The 26,701-nt window shown below is 33.4% G+C and overlaps 2 protein-coding genes across 2 annotated transcripts; one reads left to right on the top strand and one right to left on the bottom strand.

The window, feature by feature from the left end:
- Positions 1-33: 33 nt before the first annotated feature.
- Positions 34-13,777, bottom strand: LOC126816315 (COMM domain-containing protein 4). The gene is made up of 9 exons (XM_050542739.2): positions 13,664-13,777; positions 12,358-12,429; positions 11,829-11,894; positions 7,362-7,401; positions 6,231-6,350; positions 4,730-4,810; positions 4,196-4,257; positions 3,583-3,697; positions 34-2,089 (listed from the first exon to the last, which is right to left on the bottom strand). The coding sequence occupies exons 1-9, from the start codon at positions 13,664-13,666 to the stop codon at positions 2,046-2,048; spliced, it is 603 nt and encodes a 200-aa protein (XP_050398696.1). The 5' UTR covers positions 13,667-13,777; the 3' UTR covers positions 34-2,045.
- A 171-nt stretch (positions 13,778-13,948) lies between these two features.
- Positions 13,949-22,486, top strand: LOC126808609 (39S ribosomal protein L9, mitochondrial). Its single transcript, XM_050533460.2, has 8 exons — positions 13,949-14,048; positions 17,151-17,261; positions 18,057-18,213; positions 18,823-18,947; positions 19,311-19,358; positions 20,133-20,234; positions 20,742-20,822; positions 21,667-22,486. Exons 2-8 carry the CDS (start codon positions 17,160-17,162, stop codon positions 21,787-21,789), a joined length of 738 nt encoding a protein of 245 aa, XP_050389417.1. The 5' UTR covers positions 13,949-14,048; positions 17,151-17,159; the 3' UTR covers positions 21,790-22,486.
- Positions 22,487-26,701: the final 4,215 nt, after the last annotated feature.

Genomic DNA, 26,701 nt, shown 5'->3' with positions numbered 1-26,701 from the left:
TGGTGCAAAATAAAATTTGGCTATTGCTGAAAATTGTTGGGGCGGGAGGGCGGTCTTTCTTTTTTTTTTTTTTTAAATGAGAAAGTCATTACTTGTTTACGTTTTTGCTTTCCGTTATATTCAACTTTATTGTACATACTTAAAACATAAACCCAAAATCAAGTCTACTAAAACACTGAGACTGAACACTGACTGAAAGGAAAATAATTTTCCATATTTAATTCACATAATTGAAATTGGTTTAAAATAAAATTCCATACGACTATGTAATAGCCCTCCATAAAGACAACAATATTTTTAAAAACTAAGCCTCTTTCACCAGGTGTATCAAAAATAATAATCATGGTAAACAGTATTTAAAACTAAATCTAGTATCGCCGGTTTATTTATAATTATTTACCGAATTCCAACCAATGCATGTCACACCGTGTCATCGGTTTTGAGATTGCCGGAAATACTGTTTCTTGGGATATTCGGTGTGTTTCTCAGGATATTCGGTGTTCTATTCGGTGTTTATATTGAATCACTATTTAAATCTAACTAACAACTGGTCAGTAAAACCATCAAATCGGTAATCCAATTATTATTTTCCGGATTATCGAAACTACCGTAAATGTGCTAATAATGACCCAGATTCTAAGGTATGCATTATGACGACTATCGTCATCGTATCGTATTCTTAGCTATAATTAATTAACCTGTTCTACGGTTCATTATTTTATCAATAGGATTTTCCAAACAAGGACCGACTGAAGCCGGCAATAATGGGCCGATTACGATCGAATGATTGAAATATTGTCGCCAATGACTTTTAACACGAATCAAATTCTAGTTTATCAGGGGAGGTAATTAATATCACGTGATACAAAATGGAGGTTCTTTCGATATCAATAAAAAAGGCAAATCTGCCAAACTTCGCCATTGTTCGGATAAAAAAGACAGCATGTTCATCTGAATCAGTTTTAATACATTTGAATAGATATACATGTATGGCGGATGTAGGTACATGCGGGATATTTTTTTTACGACTTGCTTGTCGATGTGCGGGTGGGCGTTACATATTTATTTTTTTTCATCAAGACTAATAAATAGACTGCACGCGCAACCAATTTTGCGTGCGGGCGGTGCCCGAGAAACAAGTTATTTTATTTGTGTTGCCTTAAGTTACTGTTATATGCATACATATTTTAATGTAGGTTTATTGTCGTTCCCCTTAATTATCTGTAGTCTTGTTGTCAATAGAATTGTGTTTTGTGTATTTCATATTCCATTATTAAATCCAATTGAAACAAATCAAATAAGAAAATAAACAACAAATACAATAGAAAATCAAAGGTTTATATTCGCTGTTCCTAGGTGCCACATGGCATCAGGGAATCAAATAGATAAAAAATTGTCTCTGATGCTGGGTTAGTGCTTATGTTCAAGGCCCGGACAGCGGCACAATGACCTATTCTTATATCGAATTTCAACTGCCAAGGGATCTTTTACGTGCATGCCAATTTATACATGGGGCACTGATTTTCGTCCCATCTGAATGACTAGATTGCTGTCCTTGTCAGGTCCTCCTTCCTGCAAAATTGATAAGGGGAAAAACTATGTCAGAAATTTCAGTGAGGTGTATGGAAGAACTCTTTCCAGTTTTTAAAGTTTTGCACCATATATTTCAAATGTATTTTGCGAACTAATCATTCTGTTCACACTTTGATAGGTGTTTATTATTAAAACCTTGCACTGTGGAATTTTCTGATCATGATTGCTACAGGGTGAGTGTATTGGGTGGAGGGGACTTGTTTGGTTTCCAGTAAGTAAAGCTACTTCATTTGTGTTTTATCACAAAATCATATAAATAAGCTGAACACTTTGTTTATAAAAATAAATATAATATATATAATTGTTACATTTTAGTATGTACATGATTTTTGGAGCAATATTGTCCACTGAAAATGTGTTTAAAATATTCTTTAGGTTGTTCTATAATTGCAATATACTGCCTCTGATATCCCTTCTCTGGTCAACAATACAAGGATATTAGTTTTGTGTGTCTATGTAGACAGGTTTTCCATCATGGAATTTGCTTGTTTTAATTCTGAAAAAAAAAAAGTCATGTGAAATTTCAAACAAAGTATTTAAAACCTTAAAGTATAAACTACAGCTTTTATAAACAAAGAGAATGGCTTCTCAGGTCCCCTAATATGCCCATGAGTGGAGAGTTTTTCCATGTTAATAAAACCCCTCGGGTATGGTTTTAAAATATCCAACCATATTTTTAAAAATTCTGTTATGAACTCTGTATCCCATTCAGAAGTATTAAGAATCAAAATGTAATCATGGAGATTACTCTGTAGATTACAATTCTGGATTTTGATACTGACAATAGACAATCTCTCTTAAAAGTATGAATAAAAAATAAATCCTAGTCCAAATGAAATGAAATGTGATTTAGGATCCTACTTTTCTGCATCGACAGGGCTAATGAAGATGGGCATACAATAAAGTGTGCTATTAGAGAAAAGGGTTCTTTTATGTGCACGGCAATGTGCATACATGAACTCGACTCGGTTTTTGTCCCATTCGAAATGAATAAACGCTGTCCTTGCCAGGCACTCCTTCCTGCACCACTGACAAACCAATACCCAGATGGTACCCTGAACCCCCTGATTAGTGAGTCAGCGCCTTATTCACTGAGCCACCACAGCCTCCAAAATCCCAGTGCATATCTAACCAGGGAGAAATCTTAGCAATTTACCATTAAAATATTTTAATATTTCACATATTCCACCATGTTTTTATACGCCCACATTTTCATGTGGACGTATATTGTCGTAGCCCCTGTCCGTCCGTCCACAATTGTTTGTAAACACTCTACAGGTCACAATTTTTATCCGATTTCAATGAAACTTGAAATATAGGTTTATCACCCCAAGATCTCGGTTCCTTTTGATATTGGCATGTATCGGACTGTAACTTCATGCATTATTGCCCCTGATTGTACGCAAATAGTGTAAAAATATGTTATATCAAGGTTGTGGATCCTCTAAGAGGCCACAGTTTTTATCCAATTTGGATGAAACTTCCTGGATATAGCCCCTGATTGGTCAAAAAATTGCATTTTTAGCTTGTGGATTCTCTAAGAGGTCACAATTTTTTTTCCGATTTTAAAAACCGTTTAGATATATCACCATTCCACCATAATGATGGTTGAATTGGAATTTCGGAAAAAATTGAAATGAAACTGCCTGACAATATGGCTGTTGTTTGTATGCAAATTGTGTATAAGTATGTAATACAAAGGTTTTGATGAAACTTAAAACATATCTTTATATTCCAAAAATCTCCGTGCCTTTTGATATTTGCGCATTTCAGACCATAACTTTCTAGATTATGGCCCCTGATTGTACAAAAAATCGTTTTTGTTTTTAGCTTGTTGTCTATCCATCTCTTGCAAAATGTGGGCGTATCCTGCCTGGCAGCCGCTGGTTTAAAACTTCCATCAAGAACATTCTATATATTTCAACTTGCGCAATTTGTGACCAACTAAATTTGAATTTTAACCAATTGTTTGGAAAAAAGTAGGCATACCATTTAATAAAACTCTGAATTTATCTGCTGATACTGTAAAAGAAACTGGTTTTGATTGGTTGGTATCCGGATTTTTGATTGATAATTTCACCTGTACACATGGCTCACTCACATCCTGCAAAATAGATAACAAATTATGAGGACCACAGCTAATTTAGATACATACAACACATATCTCAATGTCTAACTTCTCATACATTATAAACCCTTATACATTGCACGGAGTAGTGTCGCCTGTCCAACCTCTAAGTTTTCTCCCACAGCTAAAGACCCATATTGAAATAAAATTAAACCATGTTTGTCCTGAAAAGACCTAGTTTGTGTCGAGTGGATGTTAACTCCAATCTCCTTCTCTTGTACTTTGCATATGATGTTGATACATCCCAGATTTCTTTTGCCAATTGAAAAATAAAAACAAAAACAAAAAACAACTGATATTGAACATAATCCTTTAGTGGTATTTAGCGATTGGAGACATAACAGAACTAACACAGTTATATGGGAAAACAATCACCGGTTTATTATACACAAGCACAATGTTTCGATAAGTATCCTCTGATATTGAAACATGGACTTAGGACTTGATCAAATAATAATCAAAGGGTAGGCCTACCTTTAATTCACTAGAGCTTAAAATATAATCAACTCTCCATTGTACACTGTCTAGACTTGATACTGAAAATAGAAATACAAATGTAAAAAACAATTAAGGTCTTTGAATTAAAATCACCCTAAAAAGAGTAAAAGATACAGTAGAGCAATATTTATGGATAAAGCAATACAGGATATTTATAGATAAAACAATACAGGATATTTATAGATAAACGATACAGGATATTTATAGATAAAATAATACGGGATATTTATAGATAAAATAATACGGGATATTTATAGATGAAACAATACATGATATTTATAGATAAAGCAGATAAAGCAATACATGCTATTTATAGATAAAGCAATATAGGCTATATATGGATAAAGCAATACAGGATATTTATAGATAAAGCAATACAGGATATTTATGGATAAAGCTATACAACATATTTATGGATAAAGCTATATATATATTCATGAATAAAGCAATATAGGCTGGATAAAGCTATATGGGATATTAATAATTATCTATAAATGTGTTAGTACTTACGCTTTAAGCTCTGTTGACGTAAACATTCTTTTAATTTTTCTAAAGCATCACCATAAGATTTACATAAAGATGTGGAATGTTCTAAAATTAAACATAAGATAACATTAAATCTCAACATGCCTAAATAAAGGTTATAAATAATAACATTTAAGATAAAACAAAGTATAACAAAATATAAGACAAAATTAAAGCTCAAACATGTCAAAATGAAGATTGAATGGATAAAAATACTTTTATTTAAAAACTATCTGGTCCAAAACATATAACAATCGACCAATTCTGATTTAAGTTATGGTCTTTAAGTTAAATTTGATTGATTTCTATTAATTTGACACTACCATCTTTATATGTCTCAGATAAAAAGTAATAATAATTCTGTTGTTTTGTACAAGCCACCCCATTCTTCATGTTGTGGTGATTTAAGCATATTATAAGAGTGACTCAATTTAGTCATCACAACCATTATACATAGCTCTCTAACACTGTGGCAATATTATACAGTAATATACCTGTAATTGGTCGATTACAACGTTGTACAAAAATAAGGAAAATCAACAAAATAAATGTATAATTTAATAGTTTTGCTCTTTGAAGTCAATGATATGTACATCTAGTGATTTTGTTCTGGTAGTGTCTAAAATATCCGATGCAGACAAGAGGTTTAATTTTGTTTGTTTTATTTTGTGAAAGGATCATGTGGCTACAGTACTTATCATCACAAACATCACATCATCTGTTTATTATGCTGTTTACAGACATTAACTTGTATAATTACTCATTCTTGTATTACTTATTTAAACATTCTATTACTGTACACTAAGTGGAATACAGGTTTATTTACAAGAAGTAACTAATAATTGCTGTCTCGTAGTTCTAATATTCCAAACTCCATGGAGTATAATTTCATTTTTATTTTCTCATTTTACTAGTCAGTGGTGCGGGACTGAGTGCCTGACAAGGGACAACGTATAGCCATTCAGATGGGATGAAAAGCCAGGGCCTATGTACACATTGACGTGCACGCAAAGGATCCCTTGCAGTTGGAATTTGATATCAGAGTAAGCCGTAGCGCCACTGTTCCAGCAAAATTTTCCCCTTAGCACACTGTATGCTGTATGCCCATCTTCATTATCCCAGTCAGAGCAGAGCAGTAGGACGTTAAACCCTATTTCATTTCATTTCATTTCATTGCTCATTTTACTAGATGTAATTTGCCGGAATATTATCATCAAGGACAGGATGGCATCAAAAGATCTTAACCAGAATAAATAATGGTTTTATGATAACAATGAGTCAATATATAATTGTCCAATCATCAATACCATTTATAATAATTGTCAATGACATTTATCATTGATATGGTAATTGAGCCTACTGGAATTTTATAATTCCACACAAAATGTTTAATATAGTTACCTCCCTTTACCTTGGGGTGATCATGTAATTAATGATAATTTGGTTTTTTTATATGACTTTACATGAAACTACAGAGTTTATTTACCTTTAGGTAAACCAAGTTGTTGTAGTTCATTAGATAGTGTTTCACCATCAACATTATATTTTGCAGCACTAGTTAATATAAATGATAATACTGCTATACTAGCTTTTACATCACCACTTTCTGAAATTAGAAAAACAAAATATATCAGTAATATTTAATGTTGGATTAATTATCTATTCCATGATTCTACACATACACAAAGATTTAAACATTACTTTTTTAATTAACCTATTAGGTATCAAATCACTACGTCGAAAACTAACCAATCGCCGACTACTGCAGATGTATATTTGCTATCACAAAGTGGCTTTTACAGTAAATAGTGACTATGGAAATGTGAATGAGTGAGTTACTTGCTTGCTATTCAAAGTTTTTCAGACAATTTGCATTGGACACAGAGTGTGAATGAAGGCCTTTGCATTTGCTGCTTAATGTCACCATTGACTTCTACTCTCAAAATTGAAATAAATTAATAGAACCACCCATGATGATTATATCAAGTGAAAACCCTTTTAGTTTTCTAATAAATAAACATAATATATGATTTCCCTACATAATACCTTAGCCTTAAAGATCTATCATGACACAAGGTATTAGTCTGATAACTAAATGCTTATGGAAAAAGTCTCTCGTTTAATTGCAGTAACGAAATGAGTTAATATGGTATGAAGGGATTAAAAACCTTTTATACAAGCCATGTAGGTATCGGTCTGAAGTTATTTTGAAGAATTCTAACAAGTGTATTTAGAAAACTATTGAATAGAGCAATGAACATAAAAGTAAAGTGCAGGGCATCCCACCACACACACTATTACACACGACAGAACTACAGACAGGACACAATATACACAGACACCTCAAATAACAAATGTGAATGGATCTGGGGCCTAGCCATAAGCGTCCACTGCGCTGTACAGTCCCTGAGTTCCGGGCCTGTAGTGATATAGGCTTCACTCAAAATGAAACCAAAGGTGGCAGCAAAGTCAATACTCTGGCAAAATATTTAGTTGATAAGTATGATGCTGACATTAAATTAACAGGTGTATTGAGGCTTATTGATGCAAATGCTGATCCCTTGCTAAAGGTGCTGTTATTTTTCACAAACAGGACATTTTCTAAAATGTAACATACCAAATTTAGCATCTGAGGTCAGCTTATAAACTTTATCATACTGAAACAAAGTAAATCAACAAATAATAAAAATAGGAAATTTTGAAGACCTAATTATGTTTTTAAACACATTTTATCAAAATGTCTGTCCAGAAAGCGTATAAATAGTATTACAGAAATTGATAGATGTATAAACTAACCATCCCAAATTAGTATGAGGTGTTATCAAATGTTCCAGAAAAGGTAAGCATGAGGTATACCTCGAATGCAAACACAATTATAACTAGATCTGCATAGCAGATATCAAAGCTTTCATATAAACTTCAAAAGGGGTTATTAGAATCTATGAATCATCAACCACTCTGACGGATGTAGAAAGGAATATATTGTTACTAAATCTGTTGTACTGTTTCTTGTTATGGTAAAGAAAACATGAATACAACTATGAGATTTGTATAGAATTGGCATTAATCAATATATTTATTGTTTAATACTACATGTATATTATAGATACAAAGTGAATTAAATGAACCCAATTACATGTACTTTATATAAGCAATGTTTTTTTATTCATCGTTACTTTGAAATCACATTATTTTCATTGATGATAAAAAGGTTGTATTTGTACCGAATCCAAAAAGTATGTTGTATGACATTGCATTATCTGTACCAATTATTTATTTGCAAACCAATATACAATGTTTATTTCTACTCCAATATATTTGTTTCAACCCATGATAGTTTATTCACTCTTCTCACTTAAATACAAGAATAACACACGATTAAATTACTGAAACAAGTAATGCTGGTAAATTATAATTTGATATTGTATACCATTTACTCTCTGTTAGATAAGGCGACGTGGTAATCTGTTAGCTAAACATACATGGAAGTATATGTTAGATAACTACAATTTATGATATATTTTAAACCAAGGAAGTGGCCTTTCTAAAAATAAAAAAAAATAAAGGAAAATATATTTCATACAATTGTTATACTGTTACTGTTATCGTGAAGAAACATGATTGTTTATTTAATGTTGTTTATGACAAACATGTAATCATGTACATTTTTTAAATAAGAACAATTATGCTACATGTATGAATAACTCTCAAAAATTATGTTTTCATCAATCCAAGTATTTTTTTATTTGTATTACTTGATTTATACTGAATAAAGATTACACAAACATACAAAATGGTGTTGGCTGTGTGACTGAATTCCTCGTTGAGAAGTGGTATCGGGTGTCCCATAGAGAAGAAGCAAACCCTCCTTGTGATACACTTGTGAACATTTTAAAAGACCCATTTCGCTGTGTTCCAGAAAAATCCCCATTATAGCTAGTGCATTACATGGTTGTTGTTGGGGGAAAGGTGGGTCTTTTCTATTGGCAATGATTTACTTTTTATAGGCCCACATTGAAATGTGGTCGTATATTGTCGTCGCCCCCCTTTTGCTGTTAATATCCGATTGACTTTAAATTTATACGCAGTGTTTAAGGTCATAAGACGAAGAAGCCTTTGATTTGCTCTGCCCAGGCAACGTTCCTGTGCTCCGATTGCCTTCAAATATGCACAGAATGTACCTTGGGATTCTAGCTATCACATATTAAAAATAGAAGAGTGTTGGATTCCGAGAACGTTCAAAATAAATTCAAAACCCGCCCCCAACAATCAAAGGTTTTTTGCTTAAAAAATTGCCGTATTTTATCGAATTTTTATTGTTCTTGATATCTGAGGATTTTTCTCAATTTAGTATGTGATAAATATCATCGCGGCGCAGCCAACCGCTAGAAATTCCAGAGATTTGGACCACCGGAATGATGCCTCAGCAGTCAAAAAAGGTCAAAATAGGCGATTTCGGTTTCTAGTGTCGATACATCGTTACGGTCATTTTAAAAAATTGTCTTTTAAGGATAATGTGTATAGTACCAGTACCTATCACATACGGAAGAGGCGATAAAATCTCTTTGCATTTGCAATTTCAAAATTAATTAAAACCAATATTAAATTCCGAAAATCGTTTTTTTGCTAAAACTTTTTTTTTTTTAATCGGATCAAAATGGGAGTAAGGCACGGAGTCCGGGGTGGTAATGGGCGTATTGTGTCCAAATTTCATGGTTTTCGGACAATCGGTGCCGGTGTCACGGCGAAATTCCACTTTTTTCCCCTCATGGAAGCCGTAAATTGACTTGAAGCCAGGGTCCTTGAAGTTGTACAGCTGCACACGGTGACCGATATTTATTTAACGGGGAATAAGTGATAATTCATATTATAGCAGTAAATAATTAAAATATTTCATAGGGATTATAATAATATCTATATCTTGTCTGGGTACAGGGTTAAAACCAATATTAAATTCCGAAAATCGTTTTTTTGCTAAAACTCTTTTTTTTTAATGGGATCAAAATGGGGGTAAGGCACAGAGTCCGGGGTGGTAATGGACGTATTGTGTCCAAATTTCATGGTTTTCGGACAATCGGTGCCGGTGTCACGGCGAAATTCCACTTTTTTCCCCTCATGGAAGCCGTAAATTGACTTAGAAAAAAAACGACGAAAGGCAGGTGACAAGAACAAACGACTTGAACGAATGAAGGTATCACCTTGAAATTTTCAGGGTACCTAGGTACCAACGTGAAAAGTTGCTCGCCGGAATTTAGTACTCATGGTACCTTTGGTTCCAGCGTAGCGCATGCGCGAAGTCAAATCCAGCTAAACTCGAAAACAACCTTGTCGGCACGGAAAACATCAAAGGAGAAATTCGAATAAAAAATGATACAATGATTTCACACAACAGGCCAGCTATTAGCCTCTCGATTGACAAGAGTTTCATCGCCCTCCATTCATTATAACCAATGTCATCGTGCCCTAAAGAATCAACAAATCAGCTTGCTTATCTCGCTTACCCTAGGCAAAAAATGCTCATCTTTGAACTCAATCATGACATTGACCTAGTGAACGCCTACACCAAGTTTGAACATTCTAGCTTAATTAGAAGGAGAGTTCTTGTGTTCCAAAGTCCCGGCCCTTCAAATTGCTTCTATTTTTCATTTTCAATTCAAAATGGTGACCATCACGTGACCGAAATCAAAATTCTGATCCGATAGATTTTTAGGTATTCCTTCCAGGATTCCGAAAATATGACGACCGAGTCTGTAAGTAAAATAGCAAAAAAGCCTTTTTGATTTTTCACGTTTAAAGATGGTGGCACTTCCGGTTCGATCGACAAACTCCATATTTTGTGTACGAATCAGTAATTACTTGTCTAGTATCGAATTTTTTTTTTAGGTCATTCTGACCTATATTTCGACGATTTTTTTGAAAACTTTGATCCTTAATTTCACCAAGGGGAGATAATTTAGAAAATTTCCAAGGACATCATTGAAGTCGCATTGGCAAGATCTACTAACATTCTAAATTTCACGAAAATCGCACAACTATTAAAGAAGTTGTCAAATTGGTAATAACTTCCGGTTCGAAATGACAGCGACGAATTTTCGAAATGCCAAAATCCGAAATTGCAGATTTGAAGTAAATGTTTCAAGATACTCAAAGAAAAAAGAATTAGTAAAATAGGTCAAATAGTCACAGAGTTACAGCATTGTAGGTCAAATGCATTCCTTCGTAAAATTCGGTGATTTCGGATTCGTAAAACGTTTTGAAAATATATTTAATCAACAGCCACCACCCATTTTTGGGGGGATAGGTAAAAGTTTCAGAACGATCCTATGGTTAGATTCTGAGAAATCCGATTTGTGGACAAAACACAAAAAAAAAATAACAATAATAATCTTAACAGAAACAATAAGCTTTCATATGTAATATGAAAGCTTAATTATTACAAAACACTGAACAAAAAAGCTGTTAGTATTGCTCTTGAAGTTTTGAAAATCAATGGAACAGTTTAACATCTCATCAACACAGTTTTTTTCTTTAGAAACTAACATGGTTAATATTTGCTATGATGATGTGTGTAATGCCAGGAAGAGAATTTTGAATGGCCAGGTGCTTCTTTGTCTCTTTTTAATCATATTACACTGACAAGACTTCTAGTAAAAGCACACCAAAAGGTATTTAGGTCACCCTTGGTTTTTCAATCTCATTAATGACTAGGCAATATTTATATTTGTAAGCCTGTAGGTGCCATTGTCTGACAAGCAAGGAAATGGGCTGAATTGATTGAACCCAGATCATTCTAGAATGTATCTAGTGCCTTGTCACTTTTTGAGCACCTGATGAGGTGTGTAGCCAGGATACTGTGACTTCTACCAGAGTAACTTCTCCTGTAATGAGGGTCATTGGGAGATGAGACGACCCCTGAAAATTTATAGCCAACAATGTTACATGGAGGCTTCAGTATAAATACCTTACTACATGTATATACGTTTATTTGGATCTGACGAATACATGTACACTAACTATTTCAAGACACTACTTCCTGGGATCATAACTTGACTAACAGTTGGTTGGAAATATTTCCTTTACTTACATCTATTACATTTCCAAGGAGATCTTTCAAAACTTGAACACACAATAACTTCATCTTCACAGATGTCTGAAAATTAAATTTTAAAGCTAACACAAATATACATGTAAGGTAATTTAATATTTCATAATTTTGCCACCACAGTGGCTCTACAGCCTGCACTTCTTTCGCTTTTCCAACTTCAAGGGCTCTTTAACATGCTGCCACAGATAAATAGGACCTCAGTTTTTCATTACATTTTAACAACCAGTAGGAAAATCCTGGGGAACTTTATCAGCTAGCATCAAGATCTCCAGACATTGTTTTAACTCTTACACTACCACCAGCTGCTGTGTAATCCCTGAGTTGTTTTGATGCAATGACAGAATTACAACTACTGCTAATTTATTTACGTAACGATGTTTCAATAACAAAAATAAACCCCCAAACCCAGGAGTCAAATTGGACATAACATAGAAATTAACTGAATTAGCCAAAGAGTATGGTAGATTTTATCAACAGTACAAGTAATTATCACATAAATAAGACTTACCATTTTAGCTAAGGTGGCTATCTCAGCTAAAGCCCAATCTGGACAATCCAAATCTCCACAAAATCTAAATCTCTGCAAATGTTGAATAAAAACAAAATAATTAGTTTATGCTATTAGTATTATATTTGTACGAAAATATTTTTTAGAAGCAGACATAATCAAATGGGTACAGCAATACCATTTAGTATTAGATATAATCAAGGTAGTCAAATATCCCTCATGGCTTAAAGGTAGACCGAAGAAAAGGTGTAACACTAATAAACCACATATGGAAACTATATAATAGCTTAGCTATTCATTAACTAATAATAATAATAATTGACTAAAATTACAGCAGACTAATTAAATCTTCAAAATCACTTAAAAATGGCTGTGTTGAATATTTTATGGTAGCCTATGACATCTGTTTTATTGTATTCTAAAGTGCTCATATAGCACACTCCTGGGTCTTAATTCTGAGGCAGCTACATACAGTTGTTATTTTAAAAAGGCTGAATTTGACAAAAATTATCAGCCTCTGAAACTAAAACAGGCACATTTTGAGAGATGTGCATTACTAATCCAATTGTTAGTGGTCAGGATTACTGAATACACATTTTCCTACTGCAGCTTACTGCTTGATAAGGACTAGTTCAGCTCTGAACATAGGTTTCATTACACTCGCCCTGTACGTTCAAGAACCGTACTATTGAATCCTTGTCGAAAAATCTTCGTTTCCCAGTCAATTTTACGGGGCAACTTTTTACTGCTAGTGCTAAACGGTCATGTGTCAGTCTCTGCGAACACCTGAACAATGTAAAGGGACATTTCAGTGAAAATAAGAATTGTTGCATGCTTACCTCGCCAGTGTCAGTATACGCAACATGCTGTTAAAAGTATGGCCCCTTCTGCTAAACGACTTGGTAGACACCATTGAAATCTAAATATAGGCTCACTCACAAATTTACGTAACTCGGCCATACATGTAGCCTATAAGGCGACCCTACTCCTTGTCACGTACAACCGGGGAATCGAAACCACGCCAGTTGACTTAATGACAGACGTTATGATACAACGTGCACATGCTAACCATTCGGCCATCTAACCCTCCCCCCACCCCCCCCGCACCATACTTAAATATTAAAATAAGCAAAACTGTGAATAAATAGTTTTTTATTACATTTCTGCAACATCCAACTAAATCATACAATCCTACGTGACACAGGAATAAATCATATCTGTTAAATCTACAACAATTTCTCATTCAGCTGGTTTTCAATGTATAATATATCGTGAATTAAAATTAGGGATTTTCAAGCCTTCTTACCATTTCTACTTATATCAAAAGAGTTCACACAAATTTCTTTAATTTTTTAGTCTGCTTTAGAAAACCGGAAACGCCCACTACGCTAGAGTTTAAATTCGGAAAATTAGCGAAACGAATTATGTTTGATTGACTTTAATATGAAAAACAAACAGATTAAAGAAACAGCAATGGTTTATTAAAATATTAGAATTTACTGATGAATTAAAATATACAACAAGCTAATTTTTAGTGAAGTTTTTGTGAAAATGTTTTCCTATTAAATGCGGATCTGTAATTATTCTAGCATGCTTCCGGTGTCATGGCAGACGAAAGTTGAATGTCAACAAATTAAACCTGAAAAGTTTATTTACTGTTATAACAATACCCCAACATTGTCAGTTATTCGGTAATAATAGAATTACAAATGAGTGACATCTGCAATTAACTTGGATATAGCTCAAATTCCAGATTTTAGAATGAATGGATGTATGAAAGTTCGTTAGTCCTAGTAGAATTAGAAATGAAATGTGTCTGGCTCAGTGGCTGGCTAGAAATGGTTCCACTACTGATGTCTTCCGTCTGAAGGGCAGTCAAGTCGTCTACAAGCAAAGTCGTCCAAACGAAAAATCTGGTTAAGTCCTCCACACTCGTTGATTGAGTTGTTCACACTCATTGGTTGAGTTGTTCACACTCGTTGGTTGAGTCATCCACATGGCATTGGTTGATGTACACTCGTCCACACGAAATTGGTGGTACTTTTTACCGCCGACCACATGCTTTTTACCGCCGACGTCGTGTAATTACCGCCGACCAAATACTTTTTACCGCCGACCGCATTGTAATGACTTTCAACCGTAATATAATTACCGCCGACCAAATACTTGTTACCGCCAACCAAATGCTTAATGATTCCTTGTTACCGCCGACTATTTTACGGTTGTTTTTTTTTTTATAAAAAAGAATACAACAAGAATGTTATTTTTTATTTGAGGTGTAATCACGTACAAATGTCGAAAAACATTCATATATATTTTAAAGAATATGGAAGGACAAAACTACAATTTAGATATTGAAGGGCAAATATATCAAGATTGTTTCAGCCACTGGTTATAAATAAATAACATTTTAGGCCTATCTTCTATTAGTGTTAGGGTTAGGGTTGTCGACCATATTTATATATAATAAAATCTATATTTTTATCAAACTCTGTGTATTTAACCAAATCTATTTATTTGTCACTAATAATTTAATTAATTTTATATAGTCGGCGGTAACAAGGAATCATTAAGCATTTGGTCGGCGGTAACAAGTATTTGGTCGGCGGTAATTATATTACGATCGAAAGTCATTACAATGCGGTCGGCGGTAAAAAATTATTTGGTCGGCGGTAATTTCACGATGGTCGGCGGTAAAAGTATTGGTCGGCGGTAGTCGGAGGTAAAAAGTACCACCCACACGAAATAATTTAATTTCGGGATATAGAAATACGTTGGTTAAGTCATCCACATGACATTGTGTAATATTAGGAACACAGGATGTATTCATAGTCAGTATAATTAGTGTACTGAGTGTTGCTTTATCATCATACCCACTTGGTTTTCATAGTGTTTGATAGTGCTTTAAAAAGAAGTTAATAATAATACGTTCCATATCATAAAAAATAGGTTATATGATATCTTTGCCCAAGAAAATATGGAAAAAATAAGATCTTCCGCCAAAGGCATAATTTATTAACATTTGACTGTTAACTTTACGCTGCAGAGCTATTTAAAAAAAAGCATTAAATCTATTTTTCTTAAAACTATTAGCAAATTCCGGATATCCGCACATAATTTAAATATAGAAGTAGTCCGATACAATAAAATAGGACGTAATGAAAGAAAATGAACACTTTGTAGCCTGAACGATATAGAAGATGAATTTCATTTTATTTTAAGCTGCCCTTGTTATAATGAACTGTGTCACCAATTTATCAAACCATACTTTTTATGAAAAACTAATATATTTAAATTGATTCAATTATTAAGTTTCAACTTCAACATCCGAAATACGGAACCTGGTCAAATTTCTCATTTCTGCAGATAAGAAAAGAACCAGTCTATCTCTATTAAATAATAATTAAACATGCCACATTACCTGACCTAACTAGAATGTCCCCCCCCCCTTTGATTTGACTGTTACCTGGTTATTGTTATGGTAATAATCTAGTGTATTTTCCCAGTTTTAAAGTCATTTTAGAAGATCCGAAAGAAAAATAAATTAACGGATGATTTAATGAAGTTTATAATATTTACTGATTCTTTCCGCCATGTTTAGATTAAATTTTTGTATCCTATTTAGTTGAGCAATTTAATAGAATGTATTTACACCCCATCCCCATACTTTTTGTCTGGTTGTACTTAATTGCCATGTATTGTGTGTATGTAATTATATCATGTTTCTATTTACTTGCCATGCATATATTGTTTGTATGCAACTATAATGTTTGTGTATATACATGTATGTTATCTGATGAGTCAGTAGACTTAAAGAAATAAAGAATTGAATTGAATTGAATAATTGATTTTGATATGAGTATATTAAACGATGTTAGACATCATAAACTAATATTATTACAAATGTTAATCCATCGAATAATTTATATTCAGATTTCATATCAAGTCAACTAAATGTTGTATTCATTATGTCTAAAATCATAATGCCAATCAACATACAATACAATGCTACTTTATTACAAAAACATCAGTGAACTAATCTTGGCCCAATCTGATTAAAATACAGATCTATATTGCGTTTCGTTTTTTTATATTTTCGATGGCCTACACTACATGAAGATCGGACCGATTGTACTGGAAGGTCGTGTCACGGTCGTATGACATCAAACATTGATTAATCAATCAGCATTGACGTTTCTAGTGGGTCACCCACAGTTCTGTGCATCGCAAGCCAAGAACTCGCTGTAACAGACCGTTTCATTGGCTAATCCCTCAATTCAACCAAAATGCCTTCCAGATCCTAGTGTAGTAAAGACAAGTAAAACGAAATTTTGAACTATAAAAAACAAAACGAAATTTTGAACTATAAAAAACAAAACGATATAGGATCTCACTTTATTTTAATCAGATTGATCTTGGCCATGATTGGTCAACCATGCTATTTAATTATTGGATAAATGAAACAGTTATAAACAACCGATGATTAAAACTTATTTATTCCATACAATTAACATGTGTACGAGTCAACTATTAGTTGTGGACGTCATACCTAATACCTTGTGGATGACTAAATCAATGGTTGTGGATGATTTACATGTAACTTTGGACGAGTTCCCTGGCACCCTATAGGTTCCATCCCTGGTGAAATCTTGTCAAAAAGGTGTGTGTTTATAATATGGTGATAGTTATCCATAGAACTGTGTTGGGTTATATTGTCTTCAGATGAAATATGCGGATAGAATAATAATAATAAAAAAAATTAAAATGTTAAATCTTACCTTTTTTATTTTTAGGAATACATCATGCTAAAGCGTTGTTTACCACCGATGAAAAATGTCTTGGTGCCATCTGTACTTCGACCATTATTATCACAATCAAGTTGTATTAATGTTAATCAAATCCGGGTAGGTGATACTTGAATCTTGTTAATTGTGGAAGTATTTTATTTGGCCAAACCAATTTGTGTTTTAAAAAATATATAATTTAAAGAATCTATGCATCATTTAGCACTATAGCTGGAATCCCTTGCAAACTACAATATTGTCAAAGTTTAGTCTCAAATGGAATTAAAAGTCCAAAAATGGTTCAAGTCCATTCAGTATTTGCAAAGTTATGATAAATTGAAATTTCATGAATCTATGCTGCACCGCCATCTTTTATTGGTAGCAGAGATATAGTTGATATGTTTAGTTTAAATCTGATTGAATCCAAGCCAAGAGATCATCAAGCATTGGTATTTTAAATAATCAAGTACATAATACATATTTAGCGTGTATTAAGCCATCAAATATTTAATGATTTAGCAGGCCTCAAGCCTTTAAAAACCTATGGGAAGTTGAAAGTGGATAAATATAAGGAAAAATCATATAAAAAAATAACTAGTAATGAAATAGAGATTAAATGGGTTTTGAAAATTAACGGCTTTTCAACTCAAATTAGGTCATTTTAACACTAACATATCTTATATTTTTATTGAATAATTGCACAAGTGTGCATAAGTCTGTCTTAAACTATAGAAATAAACAGGAAAAAAAACATCCAGGTTAAGCAAATGGCTCTAGTACAGGTCAGGTGTGCTACAGAAAGCACTACACTTGGATCAATGATAGACCTAATGATCTATCCTACACACATAGAACCACTCAGCTTTTCTACAGATCATCTTTTTTTAAACCATAATTTATTATTATTTATTAAAGACTACTATAATAATGAAAAGAAAACACCCAGTACAGTTATTTAAAGAGGGCAATTTACCTAGAATTAAAAGAAGAAATGAACTATATGATATAGTGGAGATACAGCATACCAAACCTACACCTGATATTAAATGTATTCTGACAGAGTATGTGGAAGGTGAGCACTGAAATTTCATTGTCTCAAGTTAAACTTTTAACCTCCCTGGAAACACAGCTTTTCTGAGAGCTAGTTTGATTACCAAGAATCAAAATCTAAGTTTCTTTTAAGATTAAAGTCAGAAACATAAACAGTTTTCTGTATCAGAATTTAATTTGACTGTCATATTGAATCCGTGTAAACTGCATCACCTCCAGATTCACAAATTCATATTCGTATACATGTACAAATGTATTTGGATTCCGATTTGAAATCTGAAGATTTTTATTCCAATCTGAATGACAAGATGCTGTTCCTTGATAGGTTCTCCTGTGGCCTCCATTACTGCAAAATCCAGAAGAATTGTCATGGGTCAACACAGGGATCAAAACTGGGACTCCTGGTTAATAATCCAGCAATCACCGATTCACGTATTATGATGTTGTAGTGAAAAAAATTGAGTAATTTGATGTTGTTTCTAAAGGGTTGATAGGATATTTACTGGTTTATAGGTTTTTATTTACTTGAACTCATTAATGAGGTAATATATAGCAATAAAATGAGTATCACCTTGTGCCCATGCTCTGTCACGGGATATTTATTATACACTATATAATTTGTTTTTTCAAGGTGTCGGAGGTAAGGGAGATGTTGTGGAAATTAAAAGGAGTTTGTTTAGAAATCAACTTTATCCCTTAAAGCTAGCTATCTACGCTTCACCAGAAAACCTGGCAGAAAATGAACTTTTAGTAAAGGTATGTTGATTCCAAAGGTAGGGTTAAGTCTGCATAACCACTGGCATCATTACACACATACACATTAATATTTAAACACATAACTCACTTTGCTTGGAAGCCATGGTGCCTCAGTGAGTAAGGCGCTGACTCACTAACCAGGAGGTCCCTAGTTCAATACTGATTTTGGCCGAGAAAGTATCTCAGGGCCTGGCAACAGTCTCTAGTCATTTGGATGTTATGAAAACCCATAGTCCTGTGTACACTACACATTGGTTTGAACCTTAAAGAACGCTTGGCAGTTGATATTTGACGAGTAGGCTGAAACGCTATGGTTTGGGACACAAACAATGGAAATTTAATTTGATTTCTTTTTGTTTTTAGGATATGGCAGCCAGTAATCAGCCAAGATTAACAGCATTTGCTAAAAAGGTTAAATTTTTATAATTAGATAAATTTGAGTAATCATCAAAATAATGGCAATATCATTGAATTAATGCTACCAAGAAAAATTGTCCACGTAAAGTAATGCTTCAAGATTGTCAATCTAACCAGTTGAGTTCCATAGTTAAAGTTACTATTTCATATTTTCTAAGAAAGTCAAAACATAATTATTTTTATGTCTTTTGCTCAATAGGTTGTCAACTCACTATTATACGATCTTTCTCACACTTAAAAATCTTCACACCGGAAATAATAACACAATTACCTCCGAATTACCTCCCTTGTTTTCTATTCCCCACCATGGAATACATGTAGCTATCTTCAAACGTTTGAATTTGAAGTTGAAAATGATATTTTTGCCAATTTCTCAACTGGCAATAGTGAAATATAGGATTAATAGAATTATTCTTTAACAAGGTAGGACTGTTTATAGATACCATCTATTTTACTAATTTTAGGGCTTTATTTTAATACATTTTAAAAATATGAAATTGTAACTTTAATAGGCTCTGAAGAGGGAAGTTAAATTCTATACGTAATGGCTCTAATGAATTATTATATAGCCCTTGCCTTGGGAATTCCCTTTAACCTTTTAAACAGCTTGCCAACCACTGAAATTTTGGTTACCATTTTAGACCAATTACTGTACTGCAGTGATTTTGTTACCTTGGGAAGATCTACTGACTTGTGATGACCAATGTAAATGATTAGACAGTGAGTAATGAGTATTGTAAAAGTATTGTTTCATGTGATTTATTTCAGACAATGAATAAACTAGAAAAATTACATTTACCTATACCTATGAGTGGTGATAATCCATGGACATTAAATAAACAACATGTTAAATTAGCACTGAGAAAAGTTGTAAGTTTTTCTAATTATACTAGACATCTAATTTTTTCTTATTATACTACAAATCAAAGGTTTTCTTATTTACCAGAAATCTTAGGTTTTCCTTATTATACCAGAACTCCTAAGATTTCCTTATTATACAAGAACTCTTAAGATTCCTTATACAAGATATCTTAGGTTTTTATTATACAAGAAATCTTTAAGTTGTTCTTATACTTGAAATCTATGTTTTCCTTATTATTCTAGAAACTAAGTTATTCATATTAAACTTGAAGTCTATTTTCATTGTACATGTATTTGAAATTAAAGTTCTTTTTATACTAGCAATTGAAACAAACGGAAGGTCACAATGTTGTTATAGTGTAACTAATGTGTGGTTTCGATCCCAGTGATGTAGGGGACAAAGAGTAGGGCCGCCTCCTGACCATTGTGGGTTTTCTTCAGTTTCTTTCCCCTACTAAGACGTCTGTGCCCTCTCTCTTGTCATTGCTTAATATGATGTATTAAATATATTTTTAGGGTGTTGAAGTAGAAGAACATTGTATAACTCTACCAGAGGAACCAATTACACAAAAACAGGACTTGCATATTCTTATCAGTGTAAGTAGATTATGTTGTATACAATTAATCTATAAAGGACTTTTATTATTGGGAAATAGTGGCATTAATTAAGGAAGCCGTGGTGGCTCGGCGAGTAAGACATTCCCAGCGTAGTTCCCCCTTGTTGTTAGTGCAGGACAGAGAGCCTGGCAAGGAACAACATATAGTTGTTTGGATGGTATGGAAAACTGAGGTCTCATGTACACATTGGCATGCGCGTAAAAGAACCCTTCAAAGTTGTATATTAGATATTAAAGTAGGCTGTAGTGCCACTTCCTGGGCAATATTTCTCTTATAGCACACTGTATAGCGTATGCCTGTCTTCAATAGACCAGTCGGTGCAAAACAGTAGGATGTTAAACCCCTTTTAATTTCAGCATTAGATAATCACACTCTTGTTAACACATTAATAATCATACAAAGTAAACGTGTAGACGATAACTATAAAAATATCATCGGTTAGGATTAAAAATTTGACTAATTATTCAGTAGAGCCAAAAATATTTCAGAATTATGATATTGTACCAAAATATATCAAAATATAGCAATTCTACTGATTTTCTGAAATATTTCCATAAAAATTAGCCTATGCATTTAATAAATTAATCAGGCCACACATCCAGTTATGGAATAAGGAGTGAAAGCTAGTTTCCATTATAAAAGCAAGCATTTCAAAATCGATTTATCCATTCAGATAGTTGGACAGGAGTGGTAGTAGTGCACATGTCAAGCTGTATCATTTGCCACAATTCATCAACAAATAATCTTTGGTTTGTACAGGACTTAAGCTAAAACAAAGTTTTTAATCACCCAAGACTAAAGTATGGTTTATTTTCTTTATCAGGTTAATAATTTTGAACCTCAAAAAATCGATGCCTATATTCGTATAGTTTACAAAGATCCCTCCAAAAATGATTTAGAAGAACTGCCCCAAATTTGGAGAGAAGATGATCAGTCAGAAAGCTGATATACTTTGAACAGGGCTGATATACTTTGAACAGTGTGTATATAAAGTATAAACAATTTCTTATCGGATGATGTTAGTGGAAGTATGTTCTTAGATTGTGACTGCAGAAAGAATTTAATGTACGGCCATGAATTCAGATGACGATGATAATATGTAGCTACATTCTGAGTTTTATCAAAATGATAAAATAGAAATTTTGTGTCAGGCTTTAAAAGCAAATTGAATTATCCATATAAAGAATTAAGAACTTCAAAATAAATTAATTCTAAAATATTATCATTTACAACCAGTCATGAAGGATTAAGATTTAGAAAGTCAAAAGGTATGATGCAACTGATGTGGGAGATTTTATTGCAGCTATATATCAGGAATTGTCTGTTTCATTAAGGTGACTTAAGATGTTGGCTGAAATTTCACTTATCCGTTCAAATTGGATCTGTTCTACCACTATACATAGTGTGGGCATTGTTTGACCCGTGAATTCACGACAAATTAATTTTCTCTAATAACCTTTGAAGAATGTTCCTCAGCCAAGGCAAGTACAGCTTCTAGTCGTTGTGAAGATATGGAAAAACAAGGTGATTGAGGCTTTAAACCATGTTTTGAAATAAATTATGCCAAAAAAGTAATATAGAATTGGTCTGGATAGGTACATATGCATTTATGTTTAGTATAGATTAAAATCACACGGAACATTTGTTTATTTTTACAATTATTCATAGCACTTGCACACAGGACCTGTGATTTTCTTCCCATCCGAACAACCGTCATTTTATCCCAGCCGGCTTTACACTCAACAAGTTTTTAAAAAAATCCCAAAAGTTCTTTTAGACCAACACCAGAAATTGCACTGCCAACATTTTGTTCTCAAGTATGCTAACAGCCCCCCCCCCCCCCCATTCATATATGAGAGAGAGAAATTGGGGACTAACATTTCGTTCAATTTTACTTCAATAATTCGCCTGCACATAGGGAGTCTTCCACAGTGGGAGGAAACTGAAGGACCCAGACAAACCCACAAGGTTTGCGCAGGCAACACTACTTGTCACATACAAACTGGGAATCAAAACCATGTCAGTTGACTCAATGACAGATCTTATGATCTAAAGTGCACTCATTAGACCATTCGGCCACCCAATCCCCTATTTATATACAAAAAAACCCAAGAAATATTAATGGTTTATTTAACAGTACTATGATAAGATAAGTAGACAAAAGTTCTATAATTTCAATAACCTTTAATGCCCAATATAATTAATATAATTATTGATCTGGGCACATGGCATCAGAAATTTGAATGACTAAAATCCAATGTCAATTAACTTTTCAATATATTTTTGAAGTTGAATCTACATTGACATATTTTTTCAAGCCAATGGCCAGATCACATGAATTTATTGATCAATCAACTTACCCATATTTATATGCAAGGCTGTATATAAGAATGTCTCTGATTGGTTTGTTTGAGTATTGTAACTTAATTTTAAACAAGCCAACAGTGAGGCTGATGTCCCCCGCCGAAATTGCAAAATAAATAGATGACACATATTAATTAATCGCACATTTATTTTTTTCACTAAGTTTCATCACTCTCTATCAGATAGAATCAAGATTATCTTGTCCCAAACCATCGACAAATGAAATCGATTAGCTCTGCTTAGCTTCAGCTCGAAATGTTAATTATTGAACTCAGTCAAGACATTCACCTAATGAACATCTACATATACATCAAGTTTAAACATTCACCTAATAGACACCTATGCCAAGTTTGAACATTCTACCTCAATTAGAAGGAGAGTTATTGTGTTCCAAAGTTTCTACCAATCAATTTTGCTTATCACTCTGCTTACCCTCAGCAAAAAATGTTCATTATCGAACTTAGTTAAGGTATTCATATAATAAATCTATACACCAAGTTTCATCAATCTCACTTAATTAGAACTAAAGTTATCGTGTCCCAAAGCATCAACAAATCAAATTGCTTATCTCGGGTTACCCTAAGCGGAAAATGCTCATCTTCGAACTCCATCAACGCATTGACCTAATAAACACAAACACCAAGTTTGAACATTCTAGCTCAATTAGGAAGAGAGTTATTATGTCCCAAAAAGTGTGACGGACAGACAGACGGACGGACAGACAGACGGACGGACGAACCCATTTTAATAGTCCCCTGCTTTCTTCGAAAGGCGGGGGACAATAAATTATCCAATCAAAATAAATCATGCCCCACACCCCCATTCATCACGAATTTTGAAAAGAAATTGCTCAATGTAGTGTAATAAAAGATAGCCACACAAAATGTGGAATACACCCAGACGCAGCTTATCTGAAAAGAAAACTTGGGTGTTGAGAGCAAATTTGGTAAGGATCTGGTGTCCTTGATGAAATCTAATCTCTAGGGTTCAACGTCCTATGTCCCCATTACTTCCAACTAAATTTTAAAGTTTCCAGCAAAGGGGGGGGGGGGGGGGATAACACTGGAACGGAAGGCTGCAGATTATGAATATCAAAAGGCAACGATTACCCCTAATGCTTCAAGCCAAATATGAAAAAGGTCTGTCTAAAACTACAGCCTCTTTCGCATTCACAAGATATTTCGGCAAAGGGGGGATAACAACAGAACGGAAAGTCTTAGAAAGTTGAATATTGATAGGCTACGTTCACAAGGTTTTTGGCAAAGGGGGAAAACTCTGTAAAGGGAAAGTTGCAAAACGCTGAAAATCGATAAGGTTCGTCCTCTCATTTCCACAAAGCTTCACACCAAATTTAAAAAGAATCTGTCAAAAACAAAGCCTCCATCGTGTTCACAAGTAAATTGTTGCCGGACTGGGTGACGACATAATATGAAATGATTCAGGGTTTGGCAAAAATGCATTGAATGTGAATTTTATTTGCATCATAAAAATTGTGATTTTCAACATTCTCATTCTGTCGATTCGGTGTTTGGCAAAAATGCAATGAATGTGAATTTTATTTGCACTATAAACATTGTGATTTTCAACATTTTAATTCTGCAGAATCTTTTCAAATGAGTTACATACCCCTGTTAGTACAATACTTTGATTTGAAATTTTCAATGCAGAAAGGCTATATATTCATATTTTAGCATTTAAACCTATTTGCATTCAAGGGTGTCCTGTGCAATCTATGATAACATACTAAAGTACAGTATTTGGTTCAACTAAATTAGTTTTACCTTGCAAAATAGTCTGAAACTGGTATTTTAAAAAAAAACCCATTAAAATTATAACTCACAGAGGATATAATATTACGCATCTGTATGTCAGATTCGGTGATGTCAATCGCATCAAACTTGTTTCTTTGCCTGATGTTTTGACTTACTTTATATGGAAGAAAAAAAGTCATCTGCACTCAACTGCTTCTCTTATTTGTCACTTTGAGCTTTATGCACTCCTCTTATTTTGGATAGATTTGTACCTTTCTGTATGTAAATGTTAGTCTCGTTCATCCTGAACTGTCAAATATGAAAAGTCTGGTCTGCAGTTGATCTGGACTGGCCTACAGCCCTGGCTATGGAAAGCAGAATTTTCCAGCTAAAACTGTTTGACAGACCCTGCCTATTCAAACCAGTGAGAATGGATTTTTTTCCTCAGAAACAACTTGCCATACATGTATCAACAGTCAAAATAAATCAACAAATGGTATAAATTTGACTAGATCTAGACGGTAAATCCCATCACTGTGGGAAAGGTAGTCCTTACCATGTTATGATAATGCCCATACTGTACTTTAAAAAACGAAACAAAATAAAACAAAATGAAATAATAATAATATAGAAAAGGACAGTATACAGCTCATTATACATTACAGAATCGACTGGTGTTACGTTTAATATTAACATTTACCTAAAAGGCTAATGCTGTAACACATGACACAGTTATATGTTATACAAGTTACTTGAAAAATTTATTTCTGGCGACATTTCGACAATGGTTCTCCTAGTCTTTATCAAGCAAAAAATGACAATGCTGTGTTTGCTGGATAGCATATACATACATACCTACATGTATCACCAATTAATTCAATACACATTTTGGATTTCTTAATCTTAATAATACATCAGTGGTATGGAAAAATTTAACATCCCTCAAAACTACACAATGTATTTAGATACTGTATTTCAGTCTAACCAGTTGTATTTGTATTTAGGTACTGTATTTCAGTCTTACCAGTTGTATTTAGGTACTGTATTTCAGTCTAACTAGTTGTATTTGGGTACTGTATTTCAGTCTAACTAGCTGTATTTGGATATTGTATTTCAGTCTAACCAATTGTATTTGGGTACCATACTGTAAAATGACTTCTTGCAAAATGACTTCTAATGACAGTAATTTTTAAAGAAAAATCAAAAGCTTAATAGTTTCTTTAAAAACAATTTTAGCAAAGTACATTTATTAAATATTTAGCATCGAACTTCAAAACTAAAAATCAATCTTTTTCTTCTCCACATACATGTAATGCAATTTCAACCTCCTCACATTATTGCAACTTTTATTTTTACAATCACACTTTCTGCAATAATCCACCACAACCGGTATTTCTTTGTCTCTTGCTTCAAATAAATGCCACGTGACATGCATCACACATGTCTACGATATTATAATCCATTTGATATAACGGATCCAGATTATCTCTTTTTGACTTTAAATAAAACTATAATCCATTTCTCATTTATGCCTCATTATCGTGCACAAACAACACTTCTGTTTTGCCCACACCATAGTCTTCAAATGTTGGTGCATTATTTGTTCCATCACGAGGATTGCATGGTAATGTCCTACGTGGAAAGTTTGTCACAATTTGAAAGTCATCTGGACATTCTTCATGGCAAAACACATAATCATGTAAATCCTGAAGGAGAAAAAGATCATCAATAAGATCATAATCA

Source organism: Patella vulgata, chromosome 1 (genome assembly GCF_932274485.2).
Source record: "Patella vulgata chromosome 1, xgPatVulg1.2, whole genome shotgun sequence".
NCBI classification, from domain to species: Eukaryota; Metazoa; Mollusca; class Gastropoda; family Patellidae; genus Patella; species Patella vulgata.
Note: the sequence above shows the minus strand (reverse complement) of the source record. Positions and strands in the feature narration are given on the sequence as shown.